At 36.4% G+C, this 26885-nt stretch overlaps 1 protein-coding gene across 2 annotated transcripts in view; it reads right to left on the bottom strand.

Annotated features, from left to right (window-relative positions):
- ADAMTS20 (ADAM metallopeptidase with thrombospondin type 1 motif 20) overlaps positions 1 to 26885 on the bottom strand; it is a 195487-nt gene that overhangs the window by 28359 nt on the left and 140243 nt on the right. For both annotated transcript variants that reach the window (XM_030835354.2, XM_060306576.1), the window contains exons 29-31: positions 20302 to 20469; positions 6529 to 6702; positions 6281 to 6451 (exon numbers count right to left, since the gene is read on the bottom strand). In XM_030835354.2, the coding sequence (XP_030691214.2) occupies positions 6281 to 6451; positions 6529 to 6702; positions 20302 to 20469 (513 nt within the window). The remainder of the gene's footprint in view (positions 1 to 6280; positions 6452 to 6528; positions 6703 to 20301; positions 20470 to 26885) is intronic.

Genomic DNA, 26885 nt, shown 5'->3' with positions numbered 1-26885 from the left:
ACTGAGGCCAAGGCATGGACCGATTAAAAGACATATGGGGACGTCCCTGGTGGTCCAGTGGGTAAGACTCCATGCTCCCATGCAGGGGGCCCAGGTTCGATCCCTGGTCGGGGAACTAGATCTCGCACGCATGCTACAACTAAAAGTCCGCATGCCGCAACTAAGAAGTCCTCATGCCACAACTGAAAGATCCCATATGCTGCAACTAAAGATCTCACATGCCCCAACAAAGATATCGTGTGCCTCAAATAAGACCTGGTGCAACATAAATAAATAAGTATTTTTAAGTAAATAAATGACATATGAATCACTGTATCTGGCACTCACACAGGACCAAATATAGTGTCTGTTCCCTTCATTCAGACTGGAAAACCTTATATACATGCAGCAATAGGTAGAGTACTCAAAGGGGTCTTGCCACAGTAGAGGGGAATAGCTAGCTCTAGACTAAACAATGAACTGGTCTCCCATAAAAAATCTTAAGAGCAAGACAAGAAAAGATCACACTTCTTACAGACAAAATAACTGCATTCTGGAACAAAGCTCAAAATATACGTATAGAAATAAAAACTATCCAGTAGCCAACAAAGTAAAATTCATAATGCATGGCATGCAATAAAAAATTAACTGGCATGCAAAGAGGCAGGAAAATATAACCTATGATGAGGAGAAATATCCATCTATCAAAGCAGACCCCAAGGGGTGAGTGACATCGGTGAAAACAGCAGAGCAAGGACATCTGAAAACGTTCTCTTCTATAAAGGCAATGAGAAAACTGACAAAACTTGTGAAAATCAACTTTTTCAGAACTCTGTAAATTAACCAAAGGCTTGCAGCAATCCGGGAAGCATTTATTAAAGAAATAAGGCTAAATCTCAGTAAGAACAGTGAGCTTTGTGTGTTTTAGTTTGCCCTATTCCCATTCCCCCTCTTTAGCTCTATAGGAGGATTGAAAATCAATAGCCCTGCAAACATACTGAAAAACAAAAGCATGGAAGCCACCAGAGGGACTGGACATCTTTCTAAGCCTCATTTCCAGAGAACTGTCATTATTTGAACTGTTTAGTGGTTTTCTGAAAGACCTCACTTGCAAGTCTCTATTTGACTTTACCCAGCACTTGCCCAGTGCTAAAAGCCTTCTCCTTGGAGGCATTTTTTAACACAATTAAAGGCTATTGTTTAACTTTGCAGCTTCCAGAGGAAGTGGATAACAGTCAGGCAAGCAATGGGCTACCAAGAAAAGCTTAAAAGGAAAAGCTTGGAAAGGAGATGTCCACAGGGGCTTTAAAAACTCCAACAGAGTCATGGACAACTAGAAGGCCATGGACATACATAAGGTTTGCACATGTCTAGGGCTGTGTGCAAGCTTAGGAAATATCTGAGAAGTACCTACACTCTCATTTCTGGCTGATGTCAAGGCTCTGCTCAAGCAGGAAGTTAAGGTTAAGGAAGAGTTGTCAACTGCCTCATCTAGTGTTGAAGATGCCCACACATGCACACAGAGCCTCTTGGCAAAGACTGGAGATTACTGGTTCCAAGTATCTCAGGAAATCACTACCCAGTCATTAGTTGAAAACTAATCAGATAGAGACTTTAGTGATCACATGAGACAAAGAATACAGACTTTACAGTTAGTTCAGAAAAGTCACTGAACAAACAAACAAACAACAACAAACAGCAGTAACAACAAACTCTGGGAAGATGGGAGAACATGTGTAGAAATCTGTGTATCTATGTAGACCTATAACAAGTAAAGAGATGGAATTAATAAACAAAAAGCCTCACACAAATAAAAACCCAGGACCAGAGCCTTCATTGGTGAACTCCCCCCAAAGTTTAAAGAATTAGCACCCTCCCCCTCCAAAATACTTCCAAAAGATAGAATAGAAAAGAACACTTCCTAATTTGTCATATGAGGCCAGTATTTCCCTCATACCAAAACTAGGCAGACATAACAAGGAACGAAAACTACAGACCAATATCTCTTGTGAATATAGATGTAAAAATCCACAACAGAACACTAGCAAAACAATCCCAGAAGCAAATAAAAAGGATCATACACCATGACAAAGTAAGATTTATCCCAGGAATGTAACATTGTTTCAACATGTGAAATCAATCAATGGAATACATCATACAGATAGACTCATAAAGACCACATGAGCATCTTAAGAGATGCAAAAAAAGCATTTGACAAACTGACACATTTTCATTATACAAACATCAAGCAAACTAAGAATAGGAGGGTATAATAAAGAGAATCTACAAAAAAATCCATAGCTAACCTATTCAATTATGAACATTGAAAGTTTTCCTCTAAAGAGAAGGATATCTGTTTTTACCACTTCTACTCAACATTGTTTTGGAGTTTCTAGCCAGGGAAACTAGGGAAGAAATGAAGTAAAAGGCACCCAGATTTAAAGGAAGAAATAAAACTACCTGGATTTGCAAATGATATACTTCTGTATATAGAAAATGCTAAGTAATCCACACAAAAAAAGAACTGTGCTCAATAAATGTGTTTAACATACAAAAATCAATTCTATCTCTACACATTATGAACGGACAAGCAGAAAATGAAATCAAGAGTATAATTTCATTTTCAGGAGCATAAAAGATTAATAAAATTTTTAGGAACAAAATTAACCAAAAAAGTGTAAGATTTGTACAATGAAAACTATAAAGCATCCTTGAAATAAATTAATAAGACCTAAATAAATGGAAAGACATGTCAATTCACGGATTGGAAGACATTATTAAGATGGCAACATTCCCCAAACTGATCAAGATTCAACGTAATCTCTAACAAAATCCTAGCTGGAGTTTACCCAGAATATGACAAGTTGATCCTAAAATTTATATAGGAATGTAAGGGACACAGCATAAGCAAATAATCTTGAAAAGGAAAAGCAAAATTGGTTCTCTCACACTTCCTGATTTCAACACTTACTATAAAACTACATTACTATAAGACCAAGACTATGTGGTAACGATATAAGGATAGGCACATAGATCAGGGAACTGAATTCAGAGTTCAAAAATAACTCTTCAGTAATAGATAATTCAATGAGGAAAGAACAGTTTTTTCCAAAAATTGTGTTGGAACATCTGGATAGCCACATGCAAAAGGATAAAGTTGGACCCCACTTCACATCATATACAAAAATTAATACAAAGTGGATTACAGACCTAAACGTATCAGCTAAAATTACAAAATTCTTAGAACAAAATATAAGTGTGAACCTTTGTAACCTTGGATGGGCAATAGTTTCTTAGAAATGATACCTAAAGTACAAATGAACAGAAAAAATAAATTTGACATCATCAAAATTAAATACATTGGTGTACAAAAGACACTATCAAGAAAGTGAAAATGCAAGAGAAAAAGTTACAGCTGACACCACAGAAATACAAGGATTATAAAAGATTACTGCTAACAATTATGTGCCAACTAATTAGATAATCTAGAAGACATGGATAAATTTCTATAAATGTTCAATCTCCCAAGACTGAACCAGGAAGAAATAGAAAATATGAACAGACCAATCACATGCACTGAAATTGAAACTGTGATTTAAAAACTCCCAGCGAACGAAAGTCCAGGACCTGATGGCTTCACAGGTGAGTTCTATCAAAAATTTAGAGAAAAGTCAACACCTATCCTTCTCAAAATAGTCCAAAAAATTGCCAATGAAGGAACACTTCCAAATTCATTCTACAAGGCCAGCATTACCCTGATACCAAAACTAGACAAAGATATCTCACACACACACATACACACACACACACACACACACACACACACACACAAATACAGGTCAATATCACTGATGAACATAGATGCAAAAGTCCTCAACAAAATATTAGCAAACCAAATTCAAGCGGGATTTAGTCCAGGGATGCAAGGATGGTTCAATGTCCACAAATCAATCAACGTGATATACCACATTAAGAAAATGAAGGATAAAAGTCATATGATTATTTCAATAGTACAGGGAACATACCTCAATATAATAAAGGTTATATATGACAAACCCACAGCTAACATCACACTCAGTGATGACAAGTTGAAAGCTTTTCCTCTAAGCCTTCTTCTAAGATCAAGAACAAGTCAAAGATACCACTCTCACCACTTTTATTCAACATAGTTTTGGAAGTTCTAGCTACAGCAGTCAGACAAGAAAAAGAGATAAAAGACGTTCAAATTGGAAAGGAAGAAGCAAAACTGTAACCATTTGCAGATTACATGATATTATATATAGAAAACCCTAAAGACTCCACCAAAGAACTATTGGAACTAATGAATGAATTCACTAAAGTTGTAGGATACAAAATCAATACACAGAAATCTGTTGCATTTCTATACACTAACAACAAACTATCAGAAAGAAAAATTTTAAAAACCATTCTATTTACAATTGCATCAAAAGGAATAAAATACCTAGGAATAAATTTAACCAAGGGGGTGAAAGACCTGTACTCTGCAAACTATAAGACATTGATGAAAGAATTGAAGATGACACAAGTAAATGGAAACATACACCATGCTCATGGATTGGAAGAATTAATACTGTTAAAATGTCCACACTACCCAAAGCAATCTATAGATTTAATGCAATTCCTATGAAAATACCAGTGGCATTTTTCACAGAACTAGAACAAAGAATCCAAAAATTTGAATGGAACCACAAAAGGCCTGGAATAGCCAAAGCAATCTTAAGAAAAAAAACAAACAGAAAAAAACCCAAAAAACCCTAAAGCTGGAGTTACCATGCTCTTGGATTTCAAACTGTATTATAAATCTATAGTAAACAAAACTGTATGATACTGGCACAAAAACAGAAACATAGCTGAATGGTACAGAATAGAGATCCCAGAAATAAACCCATGCTTATATGGTCAATTAATCTACAACACAAAGCTAGGAATATACAATGGGGAAAAGACAGTCTCATTGATAAATGGCATTTGGAAAACTCAACAGCTATGTGCTAAAGAATAAAACTGGATGCTTTCCTTACACCATATACAAAAATAAACTCAAAATGACTAAAGATTTAAATGTAAGGTCTGAAACCCTAAAACTCCTGGAAGAAAACCTAGGTAATACGCTCTTTCACACCAATCTTAGCAGTATTTTCTTGTATACATCTCCTCAGGCAAGGGCAACAAAAGCGAAAACAAACAAATGAGACCACATCACAATAAAAACCTTTGGCACAGCAAAGGAAACTATCAAAAAAGTGAAAAGACAGCCTACTGAATGGGACAATATATTTGCAATGATATATCGGATAAGGGGTTAATATCCAAAATATATAAAGGACTCACACAACTGAATATCAAAAAAAAGCAAACAATTCAGTTTAAAAATGGGCAGAGGATCTGAATAGATATTTTTCCAAGGAAGACATACAGATGGCCAACAGACACATGTAAAAATACTCAACATTACTAATCATCAAGGAATTTCAAATAAAAACTGTGATATCACCTCATACCTGTCAGAATGGCTATAATCAAAAAGACAACAAACAAACAAGTGCTGGCAAGGATATGGAGAAAAGGGAACCCTCCTGCACTGCTGGTGGGCATATAAATTGGTACAGCCACTATGGAAAATATTATGGCATTTCCTCAAAAAATTGTGAATGGGAATTACCATATGATCCAGCAAAATTCCACTTCTGGATATTTTCCTGAAGAAAACAAAAACACTAACTCAAAAAGATATATACACCCCAATATTTATTGCAGCATTGATTACAACATTCAAGATATGGAAGCAACCTAAGTTTCCATAAACAGATGAATAAAGAAGCAATAGATAGATGATAGATAGATAGATAGATAGATAGATAGATAGATAGATAGATAGATGATAGATATAGGTAGATAGATAGATAGATATATGGATGATGACAGAGATATATGCTGTACCTCTTACACTTATACAGGGTTGTGCGTCAATTATATCTCAATAAAACCGGAAGAGAAAAATTTTTTAAAGCAGCTAACTATGCAGGGACAGATGCCAAACCGTCCCTGGTAGTCGGTTTCAAAGTTGTCACCGCTTCAGAACTGCACCAGAGTTTAACATACATGTCGCTATTATTCTATTTGCACCATCCAACTGCCAGCGATTTTATCCCTTAGATTGATATGCACACCATCATCTGCTCCCATGTTCAAATTTAGACCCAGTTTCAACTGGGTCAAATTTGAAACTCAGCTGTGTTTTCCAGGAGCGAAAATTCTCAACTTCCTTTCTTTGCCTTACCTGTGATGAGTTTCCCGTTACCACAATATACTTGCAGGGAGGGTTTCTGCACTTTCTGACTGCAAGAGGTCTGGTTGAAGGATCGCAGAAACTTTCATTCACTTGCGTGTTTTGTGCACCCACGCACTTCACTTGCCGATGTGTCTCTCTTTTCTTACATGACGTTGAACACTAGAAATACAATGACGAAATGAAGAACACATTCTTTCACTGAAGGGTTGTCTGAAAGCGTACTTGACAATACTCACATCCAGCCACTCTCCCGCCACCCAATGGTACTGTATGCAGTCCTGACGCCAACATTGTCTCTGAAAATAAGGCCGTGTGGACTGATCACACTTTTCTTCTGCCACCCGACCAACACCTCGCAGTCTGCAGTACACATCCCTTTGCTGAACTCCAGAGCCACAGGTCACAGAGCACTATGAAGAAACCCAAACGATTGGAATAATTAACTAACAAATATAAAATTATGTAAAAATCGCAAAGTAGAGCAAAATTATACCATGCATTAGATAGAAAATACATGCAAGAAGTATTTTTAACATCGCCTGGTCTGGAGCACCTATACAAGTATACAAATAGATGTTCTTTATTTTGCAATACCTATTCAAGTCTTGTAGAAACTATGACCAGATACTCCGTCCGAATTGATAGCTCTCTCTTCTGACTTAAACATACTTAATATCTATAAAATTTACCACACAAACTATTCTACTACTACCTTGCTTTTGAACATTATTTAAATATTGAAATTACACTGTATTCATAATCTCCCTCAAAGCAACAATAATTTCCAAGTTTGGGTTCTATCCATCTTTATACCTGCCGTCCCTATTACAGCTTGGGGATCCAAACATTTGCTCATTTGTTGACTCGTGATTGTATTTCAGTGGAGAGGTGTTTTGGGAAACTGATGGTGTAAGCTTACAGTTTACTTAGACAACCTTGTCTTAGCCTCTCCTCTCACTTGTCTTATCTGTACAAAGCAGGTTTTGTGTTATTTGTAAAATTTCACAGAACATGTCCCACACATTTATTCCTCGCAACAGCTCTTCAAAGGAGGCACCAGGGCTGAGGGCCCGGGACTTAGCTAAGAGATGTTAAGTCATTTGCCTGAGCTGCTACGTGAAGTCAGTGGCGAAGCAGGTTTAAGCCCACTTCTTTCTGACTGCAGCCTTTGAGCTCTCCCCGTGCTGCCTCCACGGGATGGAGAAGGACTTGGCAACTTCTCAGGGTTTTCTCAACTCTGCAAGGCCAAGCCATAAAACAGCAGAGCCTGACCACAACCAAGAGCTAGGATGCCAACTTTAATAAAGTAGGCAGAACGTCTAAGGGTATTTATTTAATTTGTGAGCTTGGTTTTTATACTCTTCGTTATTCCAGAAGGGATTGGAGGTCATATTGAGTGTTACATGGGGCCTCATGGCTGTTCGCAACTATGACAGTGTAAGGGTAAAACTTCAGCTTTTTCATTAAGGTCTCTGTTTCTGCAGGATTCACAGAGTCAGTGGTCGCTTTTTTCTCTAACAGTAAATATGTCTCTGTAGAATATGGTTTCACCATGAATTGTAAAACACTTAAAGCCCACAAAACCTAAGGACTTAGTTCACCTGTTAGACTCAAGTTCCTCTTATAAACTCTTGCAACAGTTTTACTCTAGCGGCACCTTTAGATTTAGTTTTCTGTCTTGTGTGTATAAGCGGCAACCACTGACTTAAAAGAGGATTTTTATATTTTTTTAACTTACAAAGAATATTATGCATATCTACATTGCTTACTTATATTGACCCTCATCTTATGCTTTAGCATTTGAATTTTGACAGCTCATTGAATGTTTTCACAAAAAAGACATGGCTCCTTTGTATGGAGATAATAATAACTTAATATGTATTTTGTGCAGGGCACAATATTAAGCAGACTAAGATGTCAGGTTGTAGTTTAACTTATCTGAACCTTTGGTGAAATGTTTAGTCTATAAAATAAGGCTCCTGCAAACATTTTCCAGTAATAATTTCACAAATATAAACCATATTCAGAAAAATTCCTACTTCTAAACCTGAAAAAAAAATCCTGAAAATAAATTTCACAAAACACAATTTAGCAAGAAGTTGATAAATAGCGTTTTCTACAGTTCAATAATCCACAGTGGCTGACTGATTCTTTGACCACAGCATGCATTTAGAAGAGTCCACTGACACCATAGGGGGCTACTATAATGGACCTCACCCTCAAAGGAAAAAAAAACTGGACTACTGCTTGGAAGAACACAAGTAACTTTTGTTTTTCAGCATTTTTTAGAGCTAAGAGTACAAAAGAGTAAACTGATGTGATTTCAGATTTGAACAGAGGAGAGAATTCTTTGCTTAAATGAAGTATTTCTTAGCCTCATGTCATCAATAACCCTAACTGCCAAGTCCAAGAGACACTTTTCAAGTCTTTTCTTAGTTAATCTCACTGACACTGTCAGCACCAGTGACCACATTCTGTTGAGCCTTTCTGGTCTCTGTGATTGAAATCCCCTCTGGTTCCAGGTACTCTCCTCTTGTAGTCCTTAACTGACTCTATTTTCTCTGTTTAGCCTTTAAATGTTAGCGTCTCCCAGGGCTCTCTTTATAACTTGCTTCTCTTTATAACCTCTGAGCTCTTCCTGAGCAATTTCTTCTATGTCCCAATAATTTCTAAATCTGTTCTCTCCAGCCTTGATCATAATTCTGAGCTCTCCATTTATATTTTCATGTATTTACAAGGAATTTTTCATGTATTGACAAGACTTTTCATGTATTTTCTACATAGATATGTCAAAGGCACCTCAAATCCAACATTTCCAAAGCCTAACTTATCGCCTTTGCCCATCAGCTCCTCTTACGGGCTGCGGATGCTGTGAAGACATGATAACTCACTCTTACGTCCAGCGACTTATTAGAATGACCTCCCAAGGTACAGCTGTAACTCCAGAGTAGTCACCCTTATTCAACAGCTTTATTGAACCACATTTTTATAAGCATGTTAAATTTTATCTTTCTTTAAAAATCCAAGTAACTCAAATGAAGGCAATGCGGGTCTATCATTATGAGTATGACACAAATAATTGATTGGAAGGCACTAACTGACCACCACTGCATAATTTAACTCAGAGAGGAAAAGTCAGCCAAATTTCCTATTCATGCGTACATGTACTACAACACTGCATAGCCTGGTGCTTTAAAAACTTGACAGTGGAAGTGGAGAAGGTAAGTTTTAGCCAATCCACAGGTACTGTAGCTGTTTTAGCTACTGTAGAGCAGAGATGAAGAAATGTTAGAACATGCATTGCCAAATGGGTTCATTAAGGCTAACTCACTCTGCTATTTAATAAAAAAATTATTTAAAATGTAATAGTAAAGTCCTTTCTTGATGCATTATTTATAATTTCTTGTTAATGGATTAAGGTTTTGATTTTATTATAGTCAGTTATTTGTAACTATAGTTTATTTCAAATTCATCAATACTGTAGCAGTAGTATTAGCAGTAGTACAGGATTCTGAGTTAGAAAAGACACTAGGAATATCTAATTCCAATTCCTCTTCCATCCTGAAATCCATTTTACAGCAGTAGTGAATGAATGAATATCAAACCTACCCATACTTCCACAGCCTCAGTATGAGTAAGTTCACTGTATCCTGAAAGCAATCATTTCATTTTTGGGTGACTCTGAAGTTTTAGCAAATACCCTCCTATATTGAGCTGAAATATTCTTCCGTAAACTTTACCCACTGTCTAGAACCTGTCCTCATCAACATAGAACAAATTCATACTTACTTTCATGTGAGAAAGTATAAAGGTGTGAGGTCTGGAAAGGGAGCAGCTATTTTATGACCATTAGGGTTGATCAACAGAATCACAGAAATGCCCATCCAGCACCCTGCCATTGTGGAGCTACTGAATCAAACTTAAATCTAATGACCTTCTGGTCTTGTTTTGTAAAGAATAAATGACTTTGAGTTCGAGCCACTAATAATCAGTACTTTTCCTACTTGCAACAGAACACAGTGGAACTGATACAGAATAGTTATAACAATTCAATTGGGCTTCTCTGGGGATTTGGTAATTTGTCAAGACTTTTCTTACAGTGTGGGTCTCAGAATAGGTACTGCTCCAAAAATCTGACCAGAATTTATTAGTGCAAAATTTTGAACACACTTCATGTATTAATGTAGCCTAATATGTTGCTAGTGATTTAAGCAACTACACCATATTCAATACATGATCAATTAAACCCTCAGTTATTTTCCTAAGATATGTAAAATCCATATATATCTTAAATTTATGCAACAGGTTTTTATATATAAATAAGCCTGTAATGAACTCAACACAACATAGAAACTACGTTTCTGTTGAATGCATTGTTATGTGTCATCCAGTGACATTCTGCAATTGTTGACTTCAGATGCCTTGTAAGAGGGGAGATACATTGCTAAGGAAGTAAAAGACATTGCTAAGGAAGTATAAAGATGAGCTCATGTAAAATGATAACTATAAAATAATTATGACAGCAACTACAATAGGGAAGACTCAGACAAGTGTTCAAATGCTCACCCCCCGCCCCCATCACTTCCTGGCCTGTGACCTGCACAAGCTGTTCAGTACTTAACCCCTGTAAGCTGTTGTTTCCTCATCTGCATAATGAATACCTACAGTTGGGAAGAATACAGAAGTCTCTCAGCAGTGTCAGGAACTGACTGTCCCTTGCTGCTTCCGTCCTATTCCCATTTTTTTTCACTTTTCTTACAGAGATACAAATATTTTTGCCTTGAAAAGTTTCTCGACACATGCCTCAAACCAAAGAGTATTAGTCATCTCAGCCCACTCAAAGATAGACCATCTTAAGTATCAAGAAAGATGATAAAGGAAGAGAGTTAACAGGCAGCATAGAAATTCAAAAGCAGAATTGCTGGCACTAGCTAGAAAAGATTGAGAAGCATAGCTCATCCAGCCCCAGAACAAAAAGACATCCTCTCTGACCTTGGCCTCAGCCTGTCTTCCTGGAAGAAAACTCACTTAACCTGGGTGTAAAGATGAAGAGGCTCTGCATTCTTGGTCAAGGGCTGTGGGGATTTAAGATTTACTATCTTTTTAGATTATAAAAGATATATATGGGCTTCCCTGGTGGCGCAGTGGTTGAGAGTCCGCCTGCCGTTGCAGGGGACACGCGTTCGTGCCCCGGTCCGGGAAGATCCCACATGCCGCGGAGCGGGCGGGCCCGTGAGCCATGGCCGCTGAGCCTGCGCATCCGGAGCCTGTGCTCCGCAACGGGAAAGGCCACAACAGTGAGAGACCCGCGTATCGCAAAAAAAAAAAAAAAGATATATATGTATACATCACATTTTTTTCAAATATGACTATATTTGAAATCAAATATTTAAATCAAATATGATTTATATATGTATTTTGGAAATATAGAAAATATGGAATTACAGAAATACAAAATCACTTAACCATGTCAGCATTTAGCAAATAGTTTCCAAAAAAATTTTTTTCACATTAGGTGTTTTGGGAAAGGGGGGCACTAGCCGGTAGACTTGTGAGATTTTGGAACTCATATCACATTTGGTTCCAACTCTGATCATAAAATACTACAAAGAAAATAATGGGTCCCTGAAAAGAGGGACCAAGTAAGTGGCTGCTATCACGAGGCTCTAGATTCAATAGGGTTGCCTGAGATTCTTCAAGTATCTTTCTAAGCTGTCCGGCAAGTTTGCCATGATCAAGGGGAGGTGAGAATTCTGGATGATTTTTTTTTTTCTGAGTATAAAAACTACGTTTGGATGGCACTGAACTAAGCATGAGACCATGAGGATGCTAACACCCCATGCTAGCCTTAAAAACTTGAATTTACAAGTGAAGCTGGTATTCCCAAATAGGTAAAATTAGGTGAAAACAAAAACAAAAAGCCTGGTTCCAGAAATAAGAGGATGAGGCATTTTTCGTTTTAAATGATTCCAGTATTTATTTTGCCTCTAAACGTATACATCTGGATCCTAGGGACAAAGGACTCTATATAGCAATGTTTGTTCCTGTTTGGCTGCAGTCATTAAAATGCATTACTAAATCCTTTCATTAAAAAAAATGATATCAAATACCAAATGAAGAGTGTTAACTTCAAAACTCATTTGAGCACCTCTGTGGTCACAGTTTGCCAAATAAGTCTTTCCATTAGAGGTACAATGTAAAATAGTAATAAAATGAAATTATAGTGAGGGATTCTAGTAAAGCAATTTTACAATTTATGCAGCTGGAACAAAGTAGCAACTAGTGATTATCCTGTAACTACCTCTGAAATTACACTTCTGTTGAATATATTATTATATGCAGCTCACTGACAGCCTGCAATTGTTAACTTCATGTGGGTACTTTTTATAGAATAAATCAAAGCCAGCGACTTTACTAGTGGTCATTTGTTTCTGGCAGAGTTTTGGGGACTGTGTGGGTGTATGAAGCTAATTTCTATGACAAGGAAAACCAATTCAAAGAAAAAAAGCCGACGCGGTACAAAAGCATCTGTGTTTTTTATAGTCTTTACATATTCATATCTGTATCTTAGAAACCCCTGAAATACATCCCTTTAGTGAATCTTATATAATTTCAGAGTTGGTGGCAAGCCAAGGACAAGTTGTTAGCACCCATGATTGATTCACTGTTGTGGAGCTGGAGGTCAAGGGTCAGGAAGTGTCCCTCATGAATAGCAACCACAGCAGCTGCAGCAGCTGCAAGGCAGCAAAAGAATCCTGGGGATCAAAAGGGATGCTGGTGGCCAAAAAGCAGAGTCTCTCCTGCCTCCAGTCCCATCCACCAGCGTCTCCTGCCTGCTGTCATTGAGAGAAGCTAGGGGATAACTAACTGAGGGGTCAGGGGAGACAGGATGGACTCAGTGTTTCTGTTTTGAACGACTTAGTAGGTAGTAGTGGCATTCACTAAATAAAACAGGTTAATGGGATATCTTTTAAATAATGGTCTCTGCTAAACCACAAAATTAATTTTATTTACTGTACCAAAATTCAGGGTAGAAGTAAGTGCTCAGATATATATGTTTTGCTTTGAGAAGAAAAACAGAGACATGTTTGCCCCTAGTTTTCAGTCAAAGATGAACCACAATTCTCAACACACTAACACTTGACAGAGGCTAACTCTTCTACACAGAAACCTGAGATGCTCACTCAATTTGGGAGCTTTTTATTCAAAAATAATGATGCGCTGACACTGTCACTTTAAAAGCTGGTGCTCTGCCACCAAGGATCTGATCTCACGGAGTGAAGGATGAAAACTTAGAGGTCCAGGGAAACCCCACTTCTAGCTCCTGTCTGAACCCCTACCTTCCTAACATAGCTCCAGCATCAGACAGAGACAAGGAAGTTCCATCAGCAGAAGATGAGCTCTTTTTCCCATCGTAGGACTAGCTCCTCTAAGACACGGATAAGTATCCTGAGATACTGCTGAGAGCAGCCAGATAGCTTTGCTGAAAGCCTAGCCCCACTGAAATCAGGCCTCAGGAAATTATTCTAGTTATCATTTCTGGCTTCATTTCTGGCTTTTTCCTCCTTAATACTTCCCAGGCTGGTCTTTGCTGGACAATCACATTCAAATATATGGCTTTCCCAGTTTAGATCTGGAGCTTACTTCCCTGAGTGTGCCAGAGCAAGTATCCATCACCCTTCTTTTATAAACTGAGTTTTCAGCCTTGGTCTCATCTCCGCAGCAGCTTCATTTTTGCTGAGTCTTTCCAAGTGTGTCCACTCTCTGGCCTTAGACCAGCTGGGCTCCCTAGTTCTGTCATTTCCCTGACTCTTAAACCATCTCCAATCATGATCCTTCTGGAACTTACCAGTCCCTTTTCCAAGTTGCAAACTCAGCTCAAATCCAAGACTTTAGTGTGGAAGCAAGACAGTTACTAAACACCTCATCAGGTATATTTTACTGTTAGGTCACCTGGAATAATATTATAATCATCAGTAGCCTCCCTAGTATTCAGTAACAGAATTTCTTGTAAAGTTTACAACCACAAAAAAAAAACACAAAAGACTAATTTGTTGAGCAGCCTCAGAAACAGCGGATTAAATCTCCACAATCAACTTGATGTACCCTGCATCTGTGGAATACATGAATAGACAATGATTCATCCCAAATTGAGGAGCCGTGTGGATGAAAGGCTCTTGGTGCTCCAGCCAGAAGTCAGGGCTCCGCCTCTGAGGTGGGAGAGCCAACTTCAGGACACTGGTCAACAAGAGACGTCCCAGCTCCACATAATATCAAATGGCGGAAATCTCCCAGAAACCTCTATCTTAACACCAGCACCCAGTTTCACTCAACGACCAGCAAGCTACAGTGCTGGACAACCTATGCCAAACAACTAGTAAAACAGGAACACAACCCCACCCATTAGCAGAGAGGCTGCCTAAAATCATAATAAGTTCACAGACACCCCAAAACACACCACCAGACGTGAACCTGCCCACTAGAGAGCCAAGATCCAGCCTCATCCACCACAACACAGGCACTAGTCCCCTCCACCAGGAAGCCTAAACAACCCACTGAACCAACCTTAGCCACTGGAGACAGACATCAAAAACAGCAGGAACTACGAACCTGCATCCTGCAAAAAGGAGACCCCAAACACAGTAAGATAAGCAAAATGAGAAGACAGAAAAACACACAGCAGATGAAGGAGCAAGATAAAAATGCACCAGACCTAACAAATGAAGAGGAAATAGGCAATCTACCTGAAAAAGAATTCAGAATAATGATAGTACGGATGATCCAAAACCTTGGAAATAGAATGGACAAAATGCAAGAAACAGTTAACAAGGACCTAGAAGAAATAAAGATGAAACAAGCAACGATGACCAACACAATAAAAGAAATTAAAAGTACTCTAGATGGGATCAATAGCAGAATAACTGAGGCAGAAGAATGGATAAGTGACCAGGAAGATAAAATAGTGGAAATAACTACTGCAGAGCAGAATAAAGAAAAAAGAATGAAAAGAACTGAGGACAGTCTCAGAGACCTCTGGGACAACATTAAACGCACCAACATTCGAATTATAGGGGTTCCAGAAGAAGAAGAGAAAAAGAAAGGGACTGAGAAAATATTTGAAGAGACTATAGTTGAAAACTTCCCTAATATGGGAAAGGAAATAGTTAATCAAGTCCAGGAAGCACAGAGAGTCCCATACAGGATAAATCCAAGGAGAAATATGCCAAGACACATATTAATCAAACTGTCAAAAATTAAATACAAAGAAAGCATATTAAAAGCAGCAAGGGAAAAACAACAAAAAACACACAAGGGAATCCTCATAAGGTTAACAGCTGATCTCTCAGCAGAAACCCTACAAGCCAGAAGGGAGTGGCAGGACATACTGAAAGTGATGAAGGAGAAAAACCTGCAACAAAGACTACTCTACTCAGCAAGGATCTCATTCAAATTTGATGGAGAAATTAAAACCTTTACAGACAAGCAAGAGCTGAGAGAGTTCAGCACCACCAAACCAGCTTTACAACAAATGCTAAAGGAACTTCTCTAGGCAAGAAACACAAGAGAAGGAAAAGACCTACAATAACGAACCCAAAACAATTTAGAAAATGGGAATAGGAACATACATATCGATAATTACCTTAAATGTAAATGGACTAAATGCTCCCACCAAAAGACACAGATTGGCTGAATGGATACAAAAAAAAGACCTTTATATATGCTGTCTACAAGAGACCCACTTCAGACCTAGAGACACATACAGACTGAAAGTAAGGGGATGGAAAAAGATATTCCATGCAAATGGAAACCAAAAGAAAGCTGGAGTAGCAATTCTCATATCAGACAAAATAGACTTTAAAATAAGGACTATTAGAAGAGACAATGAAGGACACAACATAATGATCAAGGGATCGATCCAAGAAGAAGATATAACAATTGTAAATATTTATGCAGCCAACATAGGAGCACCTCAATACATAAGGCAAATGCTCACAGCCATAAAAGGGGAAATCGACAGTAACACATTCATAGTAGGGGACTTTAACACTCCACTTTCACCAATGGACAGATCATCCAAAATGAAAATCAATAAGGAAACACAAGCTTTAAATGATACATTAAACAAGATGGACTTAATTGATATTTATAGGACACTCCATCCAAAAACAATAGAACACACTTTCTTCTCAAGTGCTCATGGAACATTCTCCGGGATAGATCATATCTTGGGTCACAAATCAAGCCTTCGTAAATTTAAGAAAATTGAAATTGTATCAAGTATCTTTTCTGACCACAACACCATGAGACTAGATATCAATTACAGGAAAAGATCTGTAAAAAATACAAACACATGGAGGCTAAACAATACACTACTTAATAATGAAGTGATCACTGAAGAAATCAAAGAGGAAATTAAAAAATACCTAGAAACAAATGACAATGGAGACACAACGACCCAAAACCTATGGGATGCAGCAAAAGCAGTTCTAAGGGGGAAGTTTATAGCAATACAAGCCCACCTTAAGAAGCAGGAAACATCTCGAATAAACAACCTAACCTTGCACCTCAAGCAATTAGAAAAAGAAGAACAAAAAAAACCCAAAGCTAGCAGAAGGAAAGAAATCATAAAAATCAGATCAGAAATAAATGAAAAAGAAATGAAGGAAACAATAGCAAAGATCAATAAAACTAAAAGCTGGTTCTTTGAGAAGATAAACAAAATAGATAAACCACCAGCCAGACTCATCAAGAAAAAAAGGGAGAAGATTCACATCAATAGAATTAGAAATGAAAAAGGAGAAGTAACAACTGACACTGCAGAAATGAAAAAGATCATGAGAGATTACTACAAGCAACTCTATGCCAATAAAATGGACAATCTGGAAGAAATGGACAAATTCTTAGAAATGCACAACCTGCCAAGACTGAATCAGGAAGAAATAGAAAATATGAACAGACCAATCACAAGCACTGAAATTGAAACTGTGATTAACAATCTTCCAACAAACAAAAGCCCAGGACCAGATGGCTTCACAGGCGAATTCTATCAAACATTTAGAGAAGAGCTAACACCTATTCTTCTCAAACTCTTCCAAAATATAGCAGAGGGAGGAACACTCCCAAATTCCTTCTACGAGGCCACCATCACCTTTATACCAAAACCAGACAAGGATGTCACAAAGAAAGAAAACTACAGGCCAATATCACTGATTAACATAGATGCAAAAATCCTCAACAAAGTACTAGCAAACAGAATCCAACAGCACATTAAAAGGATCATACAACATGATCAAGTGGGGTTTATTCCAGGAATGCAAGGATTCTTCAATGTATGCAAATCTATCAATGTGATAAACCATATTAACAAAATGAAGGAGAAAAAGCATATGATCATCTCAATAGATGCAGAAAAAGCTTTTGACAAAATTCAACACCCATTTATCATAAAAACCCTGCAGAAAGTAGGCATAGAGGGAACTTCCCTCAACATAATAAAGGCCATATATGACAAGCCCACAGCCAACATCATCCTCAATGGTGAAAAACTGAAACCATTTCCACTAAGATCAGGAACAAGACAAGGTTGCCCACTCTCACCACTCTTATTCAACATAGTTTTGGAAGTTTTAGCCACAGCAATCAGAGAAGAAAAGGAAATAAAAGGAATCCAAATCGGAAAAGAAGTAAAGCTGTCACTGTTTGCAGATGACATGATACTATACATAGAGAATCCTAAAGATGCTACCAGAAAACTACTAGAGCTAATCAATGAATTTGGTAAAGTAGCAGGATACAAAATTAATGCACAGAAATCTCTGGCATTCCTATATACTAATGATAAAAAATCTGAAAGTGAAATCAAGAAAGCACTCCCATTTACCATTGCAACAAAAGGAATAAAATATCTAGAAATAAACCTACCTAAGGAGACAAAAGACCTGTATGCAGAAAATTATAAGACACTGATGAAAGAAATTAAAGATGATACAAATAGATGGAGAGACAAACCATGTTCTTGGATTGGAAGAATAAACATTGTGAAAATGACCCTACTACCCAAAGCAATCTATAGATTCAATGCAATCCCTATCAAACTACCACTGGCATTTTTCACAGAACTAGAACAAAAAAATTTGCAATTTGTATGGAAACACAAAAGACCCCGAATAGTCAAAGCAATCTTGAGAATGAAAAAAGGAGCTGGAGGAATCAGGCTCCCTGACTTCGGACTATACTACAAAGCTACAGTAATCAAGACAGTATGGTACTGGCACAAAAACAGAAAGATAGATCAATGGAACAGGATAGAAAGCCCAGAGATAAACCCACACACATATGGACACCTTATCTTTGATAAAGGTGGCAGGAATGTACAGTGGAGAAAGGACAGCCTCTTCAATAAGTGGTGCTGGGAAAACTGGACAGGTACATGTAAAAGTATGAGATTAGATCACTCCCTAACACCATACACAAAAATAAGCTCAAAATGGATTAAAGACCTAAATGTAAGGCCAGAAACTCTCAAACTCTTAGAGGAAAACATAAGCAGAACACTCTATGACATAAATCACAGCAAGATCCTTTCTGACCCACCTCCTAGAGTAATGGAAATAAAAACAAAAATAAACAAATGGGACCTAATGAAACTTCAAAGCTTTTGCACAGCAAAGGAAACCATAAAAAAGACCAAAAGACAATCCTCAGAATGGGAGAAAATATTTGCAAATGAAGCAACTGACAAAGGATTAATCTCCAAAATTTACAAGCAGCTCATGCAGCTCAATAACAAAAAAACAAACAACCCAATCCAAAAATGGGCAGAAGACCTAAATAGACATTTCTCCAAAGAAGATATACAGACTGCCAACAAACACATGAAAGAACGCTCAACATCATTAATCATTAGAGAAATGCAAATCTAAACTACAATGAGATATCATCTCACACCAGTCAGAATGGCCATCATCAAAAAATCTAGAAACAATAAATGCTGGAGAGGGTGTGGAGAAAAGGGAACAATCTTGTACTGCTGGTGGGAATGTGAATTGGTTCAGCCACTATGGAGAACAGTATGGAGGTTCCTTAAAAAACTACAAATAGAAGTACCATATGATCCAGCAATCCTACTACTGGGCATATACCCTGAGAAAACCAAAATTCAAAAAGAGTCATGTACCAAAATGTTCATTGCAGCTCTACTTACAACAGCCCGGAGATGGAAACAACCTAAGTGCCCATCATCGGATGAATGGATAAAGAAGATGTGGCACATATATACAATGGAATATTACTCAGCCATAAAAAGAAACGAAATTGAGCTATTTGTAATGAGGTGGATAGACCTAGAGCCTGTCATACAGAGTGAAGTAAGTCAGAAAGAAAAAGACAAATACCGTATGCTAACACATATATATGGAATTTAAGAAGAAAAAAAAATGTCATGAAGAACCTAGGGATAAGACAGGAATAAAGACACAGACCTATTGGAGAACGGACTTGAGGATATGGGGAGGGGGAAGGGTGAGCTGTGACAGGGCGAGAGAGAGTCATGGACATATACACACTAACAAACGTAAGGTAGATAGCTAGTGGGAAGCAGCCGCATGGCACAGGGATATCGGCTCGGTGCTTTGTGACCGCCTGGAGGGGTGGGACAGGGAGGGTGGGAGGGAGGGAGACGCAAGAGGGAAGAGATATGGGAACATATGTATATGTATAACTGATTCACTTTGTTATAAAGCAGAAACTAACACACCATTGTAAAGCAATTATACCCCAATAAAGATGTTTAAAAAAAAAAAGACTAATTTGTTATTAAGCTATGAACTTAGCAAACGTGTTAACACTGTACAATATTAATTCAGAGCATAGTGCAAAAAAATTGTGTAATAGAATAAAACACATTTAGTAGAGTAAAACTTTCAAGGTTATTGAAAGCATACAGAATGAATTAAGATTTTCTCTGTAAATGCAAAAATACATATATAATCATAAAACATCTTACATACCTCATTCCATTTTTTGGCTTTCCATGAAGGGCATCTGACAGATCTACAAGCTTTATGAGTTCGAGGTTTCTGTAGATGACTGCAATATTTTTCTTCTAATTTCCCATGGAATTGGTCAACGCAAATCACCTCACGGTACTTTAAACCTTTACCACAAGGAGCTGAGCACTGGAAAATAAATATGAATGCACTTGATTCATTTTATCTTTACTAATTAAAGTTTATCTGCAAGAAGTGTAAAATGAAGCAATCAAAACATCATCACTTTGATATTTCATGAAGATATACTTTGATATTTCTAATGAGAGAATTTAAAATTTGCCTATCTGCCCTCGACCATCACTGATATTGATATGATAAGGTATCCATTTATTCTTCAAAAAAGTATTGATTGTCTACCATATACAAAGCACTCTTCTGGCACATAAGTGCTTTAGATCTTTTGAGGTTAAAGACTATCTGCAGCTAACTCCTGTTATCACACATATTTCAATAAAACTTGCTTTCGATTTTGTATGGTCGCCACCTATTCAATTTTTAACCCCATATGTCTTGCCATAGTGCAAACTGTGCTTTGGATGTCAAAAACAAAACAAAACAAAAATCTCTCAATGTAGGAAACTATGAGAAAGTATAAAATTAATTTTTTAAAGTGCAATTCAGTTCAGGTTTGTTTTTCACTTCCATCTGGCAACTGTATGTCCCCATCATCAACCCTCCAAAATATTTAGTGAAAAACAAACTACCTAAAATCTCTGTAAGGATATATGTAAAACAGTGATCAGACTTCCTTTTTCAGCCAGTTGCCATTTTATAAGCAATTCCAGTGCAGAGGAGAGGAAGGGCTTGGGCTCTGGCATTGAATACCAGCTCTGCCACTTACTATTTGGGTGACTTTGAGTATATTTCATCCCCTGGCCAAACCTCAGTTTCTTCATTATAAAGTGATGATAATGACACCAATATTAGAGGTTTATTATGAAGATTAACATAAGATAAAGAAAATGAGATATCTAATCCAGTCCTTTTACATAGGGTACATCTTCGGTGAATATTAGCTTCCTCTTCTACCATTTTCCTTCATATACTCTGAGGATGTTGACAATTTTCAGCATGATATATGTACCAGGGAAAAGTTAAGCAAAGAAGACACGGATTCCAGATAACTCCTCTCATTCCTCTGAGACAGCTGGTTACATATGGTTTCATTTAGAAACATATACTGAGTTCTGAGAACATTAGATAATATATTATGCATTTTATGTATATTATGAGTTCAAAGAGTGATTAATATAGAGTATTAGATGTTTAAAATATTTTAAATTAAAAAAATGAATAGTTTGGGGATAATTTACCTTTATATGTTATCTGCAATACTATATCCCATTTGTGTGGGGAATTAATTTAACTTGGTACCTTGATTATTAAGACATTACCATATCTGAGATGTTCTCTTCTTGTTAACACCTACAGCTTTACATGCCACTTAGAACACACTTTAATTCAGTGTGAATTGTTAACGGGTCTTGATAAACTGTATTACATGTACATTCTTTCCTGCTATTTTTTTTATTTTTTATTTTTGTATTGAAGTGTAGTTGATTTACAATACTGTGTTAGCTTCAGGTTTATAGCACAGCAATTCAGATATATATATATATATATATATATATAGAGAGAGAGAGAGAGAGAGAGAGAGAGACATATATGTATGTATATATATTTTCTTTTTCATATTCTTTTTCCTTATAGGATATTACAAAATATTGAGTATAGTTCCCTGTGCTATACAGTAGGTCCTGTTGGTTATCTATGTTATATATAGTAGTATGTAAACATTAATCACAGCTTCCTAATTTATCCGTCCCCCCACTTCCCCCTTTGGTAACCATAAATTTGTTTTCTATGTCTGTGAGTCTATTTCTTTTTGGAAATAAGTTCATTTGTATCTTTTTTTTTTCAGATTCCACAAATAAGCAATATCATATGATATTTGTCTTTGTCTGGCTTACTTCACTTAATATGATAATCTCTAGGTCCATCCATGTTGCTGCAAATGGCATTGTTTCATTCTGAATGTGCTCGATATCATCTTTCCTACTACTGACCTTCCCTTTCAGATCTACCTTTATGCTCTACTCCTCTTGGTCTCTTATCTTGGGCACTTCCCTGCCTGTTTCTTGACTACATTGTTTATTTTTCAAAGAGTATAACATAGTTTATACTAACAAATCACATACTATTGAGTACCAGGCGTATATTATCTGGGAGTATACATGCATGTTCACACATACAAGAATGTTTTTCTCCTTGGTTGTGTATTTTTTCTAACTTTTAAACTGTGACTTTTTGAACAAAGGAGGATTTATTACTCTCCCTGATAGTCCCTTGTAAAAAGTAATCATTATTGTGAATACTCATGATATGAGCCCAGTAGTACTTATGGAAGATGGAAAAATGTTTACTATTTTATTTACTCTATGAATATTATTGAGTTTTTGCCATATACCAAGAGTAGCATATAAATATAGATTCATTAACCATCTTTTGCCTTGACTTATCCTCAAAGTGCTTATAATCTAAATGACACCATCTATTAAATGAATAATGCCAGAGTACATCTTAAATAATATTAAATTCAATAAAGATCAGAATAAAAATACAAGACAGTAAAAACCATTAAGACAATACAATAAAAATATTATTGAATTAAGAAAATAGTGAAAAGTAGTCATTTCTTTATGGGATATTTGGTAAGCACTCAGGGAGAGGTGATATTTAAACTCAGTCTTGAAGATGTAGTTTTGCTGATGGACAAAGACAGATGGTCTTGTATATTTGTTTGATGTGCCTTATCTAATGCCCATGTGTCTCTGTTTTGCAAAATTCTCATAGTTCTTTTATCAGTGCCAAGAATCCAAGAATCGTGCAGTAAACATGCAGTAAATTGTTGATATTTCTGATAAGAATGACCAATTCATTTATGAAACTAACACAAGAAGAGACATTAAAGATTCTACTTTAGAATTGAACAATGCATTTCCTCTATAAGCAGCATTTGTGAGTGGAATGTAAACTGGGACATTACAGTTCACTACCAAAGTGAGGACTGTTTCTCACAGAACTGAATAGCCTCTCCTCATCTAACTGGAAGTCACCTTTTATTCTTTCTCTTCTTTGTTATTCTAATCTGTAACCAAGACTAGTGTTAAACATAATTTTAAACATATTGCTTCTTTACTTTTTTCAAGAACTGACAATGAATCTCTGTTGTCCTTAATACAATACGAAAACAAACCTCTTCCTTGCTTTCTTGATTCACCAAATTTCAGTCAACATCCCTTTCTAGCACAATATTCTGTTTCTTTTCAACACGCAACCTTTGCTCTACTAACGTATAACATAATTACTTTCTCTTTAGGGTGACATTTTCACTCACCACAGTACCTGATTCATATTATTTCCTTTTACTTCGACTAATCACTTGCCCTGGTGCTTTCTACATAGTACTTATCCTTAAAGCTCTAAGTCCATCCCATGTCTAAGGTGAATACATATCAATCTTTCACTTCTCTGAACTCTTCTGTCTCTGTTTTTGGCACTTCATCATTTTCTATTTTTGTCACATACTTTATCCAAACTTCTAGAGGTCAAGGACCTTTTAGATCACCCACGTCACCCACAAAGTGGAAGGTACGATAAATATCAGCTGATTAATTGATGTTGATTCTTGGTGCAAGCAGTTATTTGTTTTTATTAAACTCTAAAATAATTTATTAAAAGTTTACTTTTCCATGAAATATATTTATTGGATATTAAACTCAAAGTCTTCTAGGAAAGATAGACAAAATGTATAAAATCAAAGAATTGCAAAGTAAATTATGCTTTCGTTACACTTTTAAAGTAGCACTCTCTTTCCCCAAGATCTGAAAAGGAATAAGTACATTATTTTGTCATGTATGATGAATTCCATGTGGGCATTTAAGTAAAAGAGAACACATTATGCAAAGAATTATGTTTTGGTTGGAACGAAGCAGTCATAGAGTAAATAACTAGTGAAATGTTACCTTCCTTCTCTCAAACCACAATACATTCTGAGTTGTAAAGTTTCCACAAAATAGCTTATTTGGTAGAAAAACCCAAACATGGTCATTCTTTGCTCTGGGACCCCAGTAATTCTTTTCATTTTTGTTTTTCTCTATTTTATATCCCTAATACCATCTTATTCCCTTGAGGTTTTATTAACTGTATAATTTTTTTGAACTTTATTTTATTTTTTACATAGCAGGTTCTTATTCATCTGTTTTACACGTATCAGTGTATACATGTCAATCCCAATCTCCCAATTCATCCCACCACCACCACCAACACCCCATCCCTCTTTCCCCCCTTGGTGTCCATACGTTTATTCTCTATATCTGTATCTCTATTTCTGCCTTGCAAACTGGTTCATCTGTACCATTTTTTGATTAACTGTAAAATTTATTTCCAGCATTGTCTTCAAAGTTTGTTTTTCTTTAAAATCATCTCTGTCATCCTTAGTTGACAGTCTTACTAACTAACCCTTTCTGAGATTTTTCCATGAATACTAGGGAGCAATAGCTATAGGAAGTGGTGACATTAAATGTAAGTAATCTGAATTGACTATTCTTATAAATTAGGTGAAGACACGTGCCTATTTAAGGAAAACAGGGCGTTCAAAGCAAATGTAGAATTTGCAGGCCCTAAAAATAGAATAGAATATCCAGAACTGTGCAGGTTGACTGGCACATTCAATCTCAAGATGGACAGTTGGAATTAATGAGTCCATTTTCACATGATTAACTTTGGAACAAGTCTATTCTCGTTTTTCAAATGAAGTTGTACATAATTACAGAATGATTACTTCTGATATTGGAAGTGTGGATTATTGCTTTGTTTGCATATAAGGATACTATAGAAGAATGAATGAATTGACAATTTGTGAGAAACTTGTTGTTAATTTAATTCTAGAAACTTAAATTGCAAGACAAAATAAAACAAGGAAATGAAGTTTACCTAGCTCCAGTTCTAGAAAATGGAAAACTGTGGAGTTTGTGCGTGTGTGTTAGACTTTCATAAACTGTAATGGTGATTGGGTCTCTATCCTCTCTGAAAGTAGTGGGAAACATACTGATATTGGGAGAATTAGTATGTACCCTAATTAACAATAAAATAGACCTGAAAAGTAACTGTTACACTATACCGTTGTCATGTATAAACTGCCTTTTACTGACAACAAACTGGGTAACTGTATGTAAGTTCTTTAATCTCACTCAACCTCTATTTTTCATACGTAATATTAGTAAAAGAATAACTATTTCATATAAATGTCTGGGTAAAGGTAAGGAGAAAGGAATTTTTTAAATGAGAGAAGGGGCCAAACTTAAAAAACTCCTAAGAATTTATAATGCTATAGCAAAATGTAAAAAATATTAAAATTAATAAAGAATAAAAAGAATCCTACAAAACTTAATGTTAATTATATGAAGGACAACCATGAAAATGTCTCCCATAATGTAAAAGCGAATGGGAAGATGACATAGAGAGAGAATATTGTTTCCTGGAAAACACTCTGCTCATTCCCAGCTCACGACATTTGCACATGTTATGTCCTCCAGTCCCAGCACTCTCCTTCCATTTCAATCCCTACATATTTTTCAGTGCTGAGTTTTAAATCTCATTCCCTCTGCAAAGCCTCCTTTGGCTGCTGGAGGATATCAGTCCAGGCTAGATTAGGTGTGGCTCTTACAGAGCTTTTATACCTCAATACCTGGTTACCTCTTCCCCTGTTTCTTTTCCCTGCTAGACTATAAATTCTACTGGGAACAGACTTATTACAGGAAATCATGAAAAGTAGAAAGAACCCCAGAATCACTTGTTCCTAATTTAACGTGTTATGAACCATTCTTCTTCTCAAAAGAAGAAATAATTGTACCATTGTACCATGAACCATAGTTCTCCTAAAATAACTATTTCACTGGTGCTACCTTAGCTGATTTTAGATGGTATATTTTAAATTTAATGCTTAAATTACATAGTAATGGTCAGCCTCAATTTTAGCTATAAAGATCCCTTAGCTAGCTCTTTGAAAACCGGAGTAAAAAAGAAAAGAACCTAAAGTTTGGTCTACTGAAAAACAAGTGATGTCAAAGTTAAGAGTAAGAATTAATTATTCGTGGGATCTATTTTAATTAAGTTTGACTAGAAAAGTAGCTAGGCAAAAAAAAAGTAGCTAGACTAGAAATTTGGCTAGAAATGTCTATTTCACTTGCCACTGCATAGTGTCATCTATGGATGAAGGAGTATATTTTTGTTTCTATGTTCCTCACGTAAACTTTAGCTAAATAACTCTAAGAATAAGTACTAAAACTAATATTTGACATTTTATATTAGAAAATTATTATTAGAAACACTTAATATTAGAAAAGAGCTATAACATCAACTATAAGTTCTACATTAAATATTTTTAATGATTATCAAGATAAGCAACCAATCAGTGAAAGCACAGGTTTTACAGAAAAACTTAGCAATTCACATAGATTCTCGGTTTTTTATTTAAAATT

This window comes from Globicephala melas, chromosome 10, assembly GCF_963455315.2.
Source record: "Globicephala melas chromosome 10, mGloMel1.2, whole genome shotgun sequence".
Taxonomy (NCBI): Eukaryota; Metazoa; Chordata; class Mammalia; order Artiodactyla; family Delphinidae; genus Globicephala; species Globicephala melas.
The sequence above is the reverse complement of the archived record's forward strand: the minus strand, read 5'-3'. Positions and strand labels throughout refer to the sequence as shown.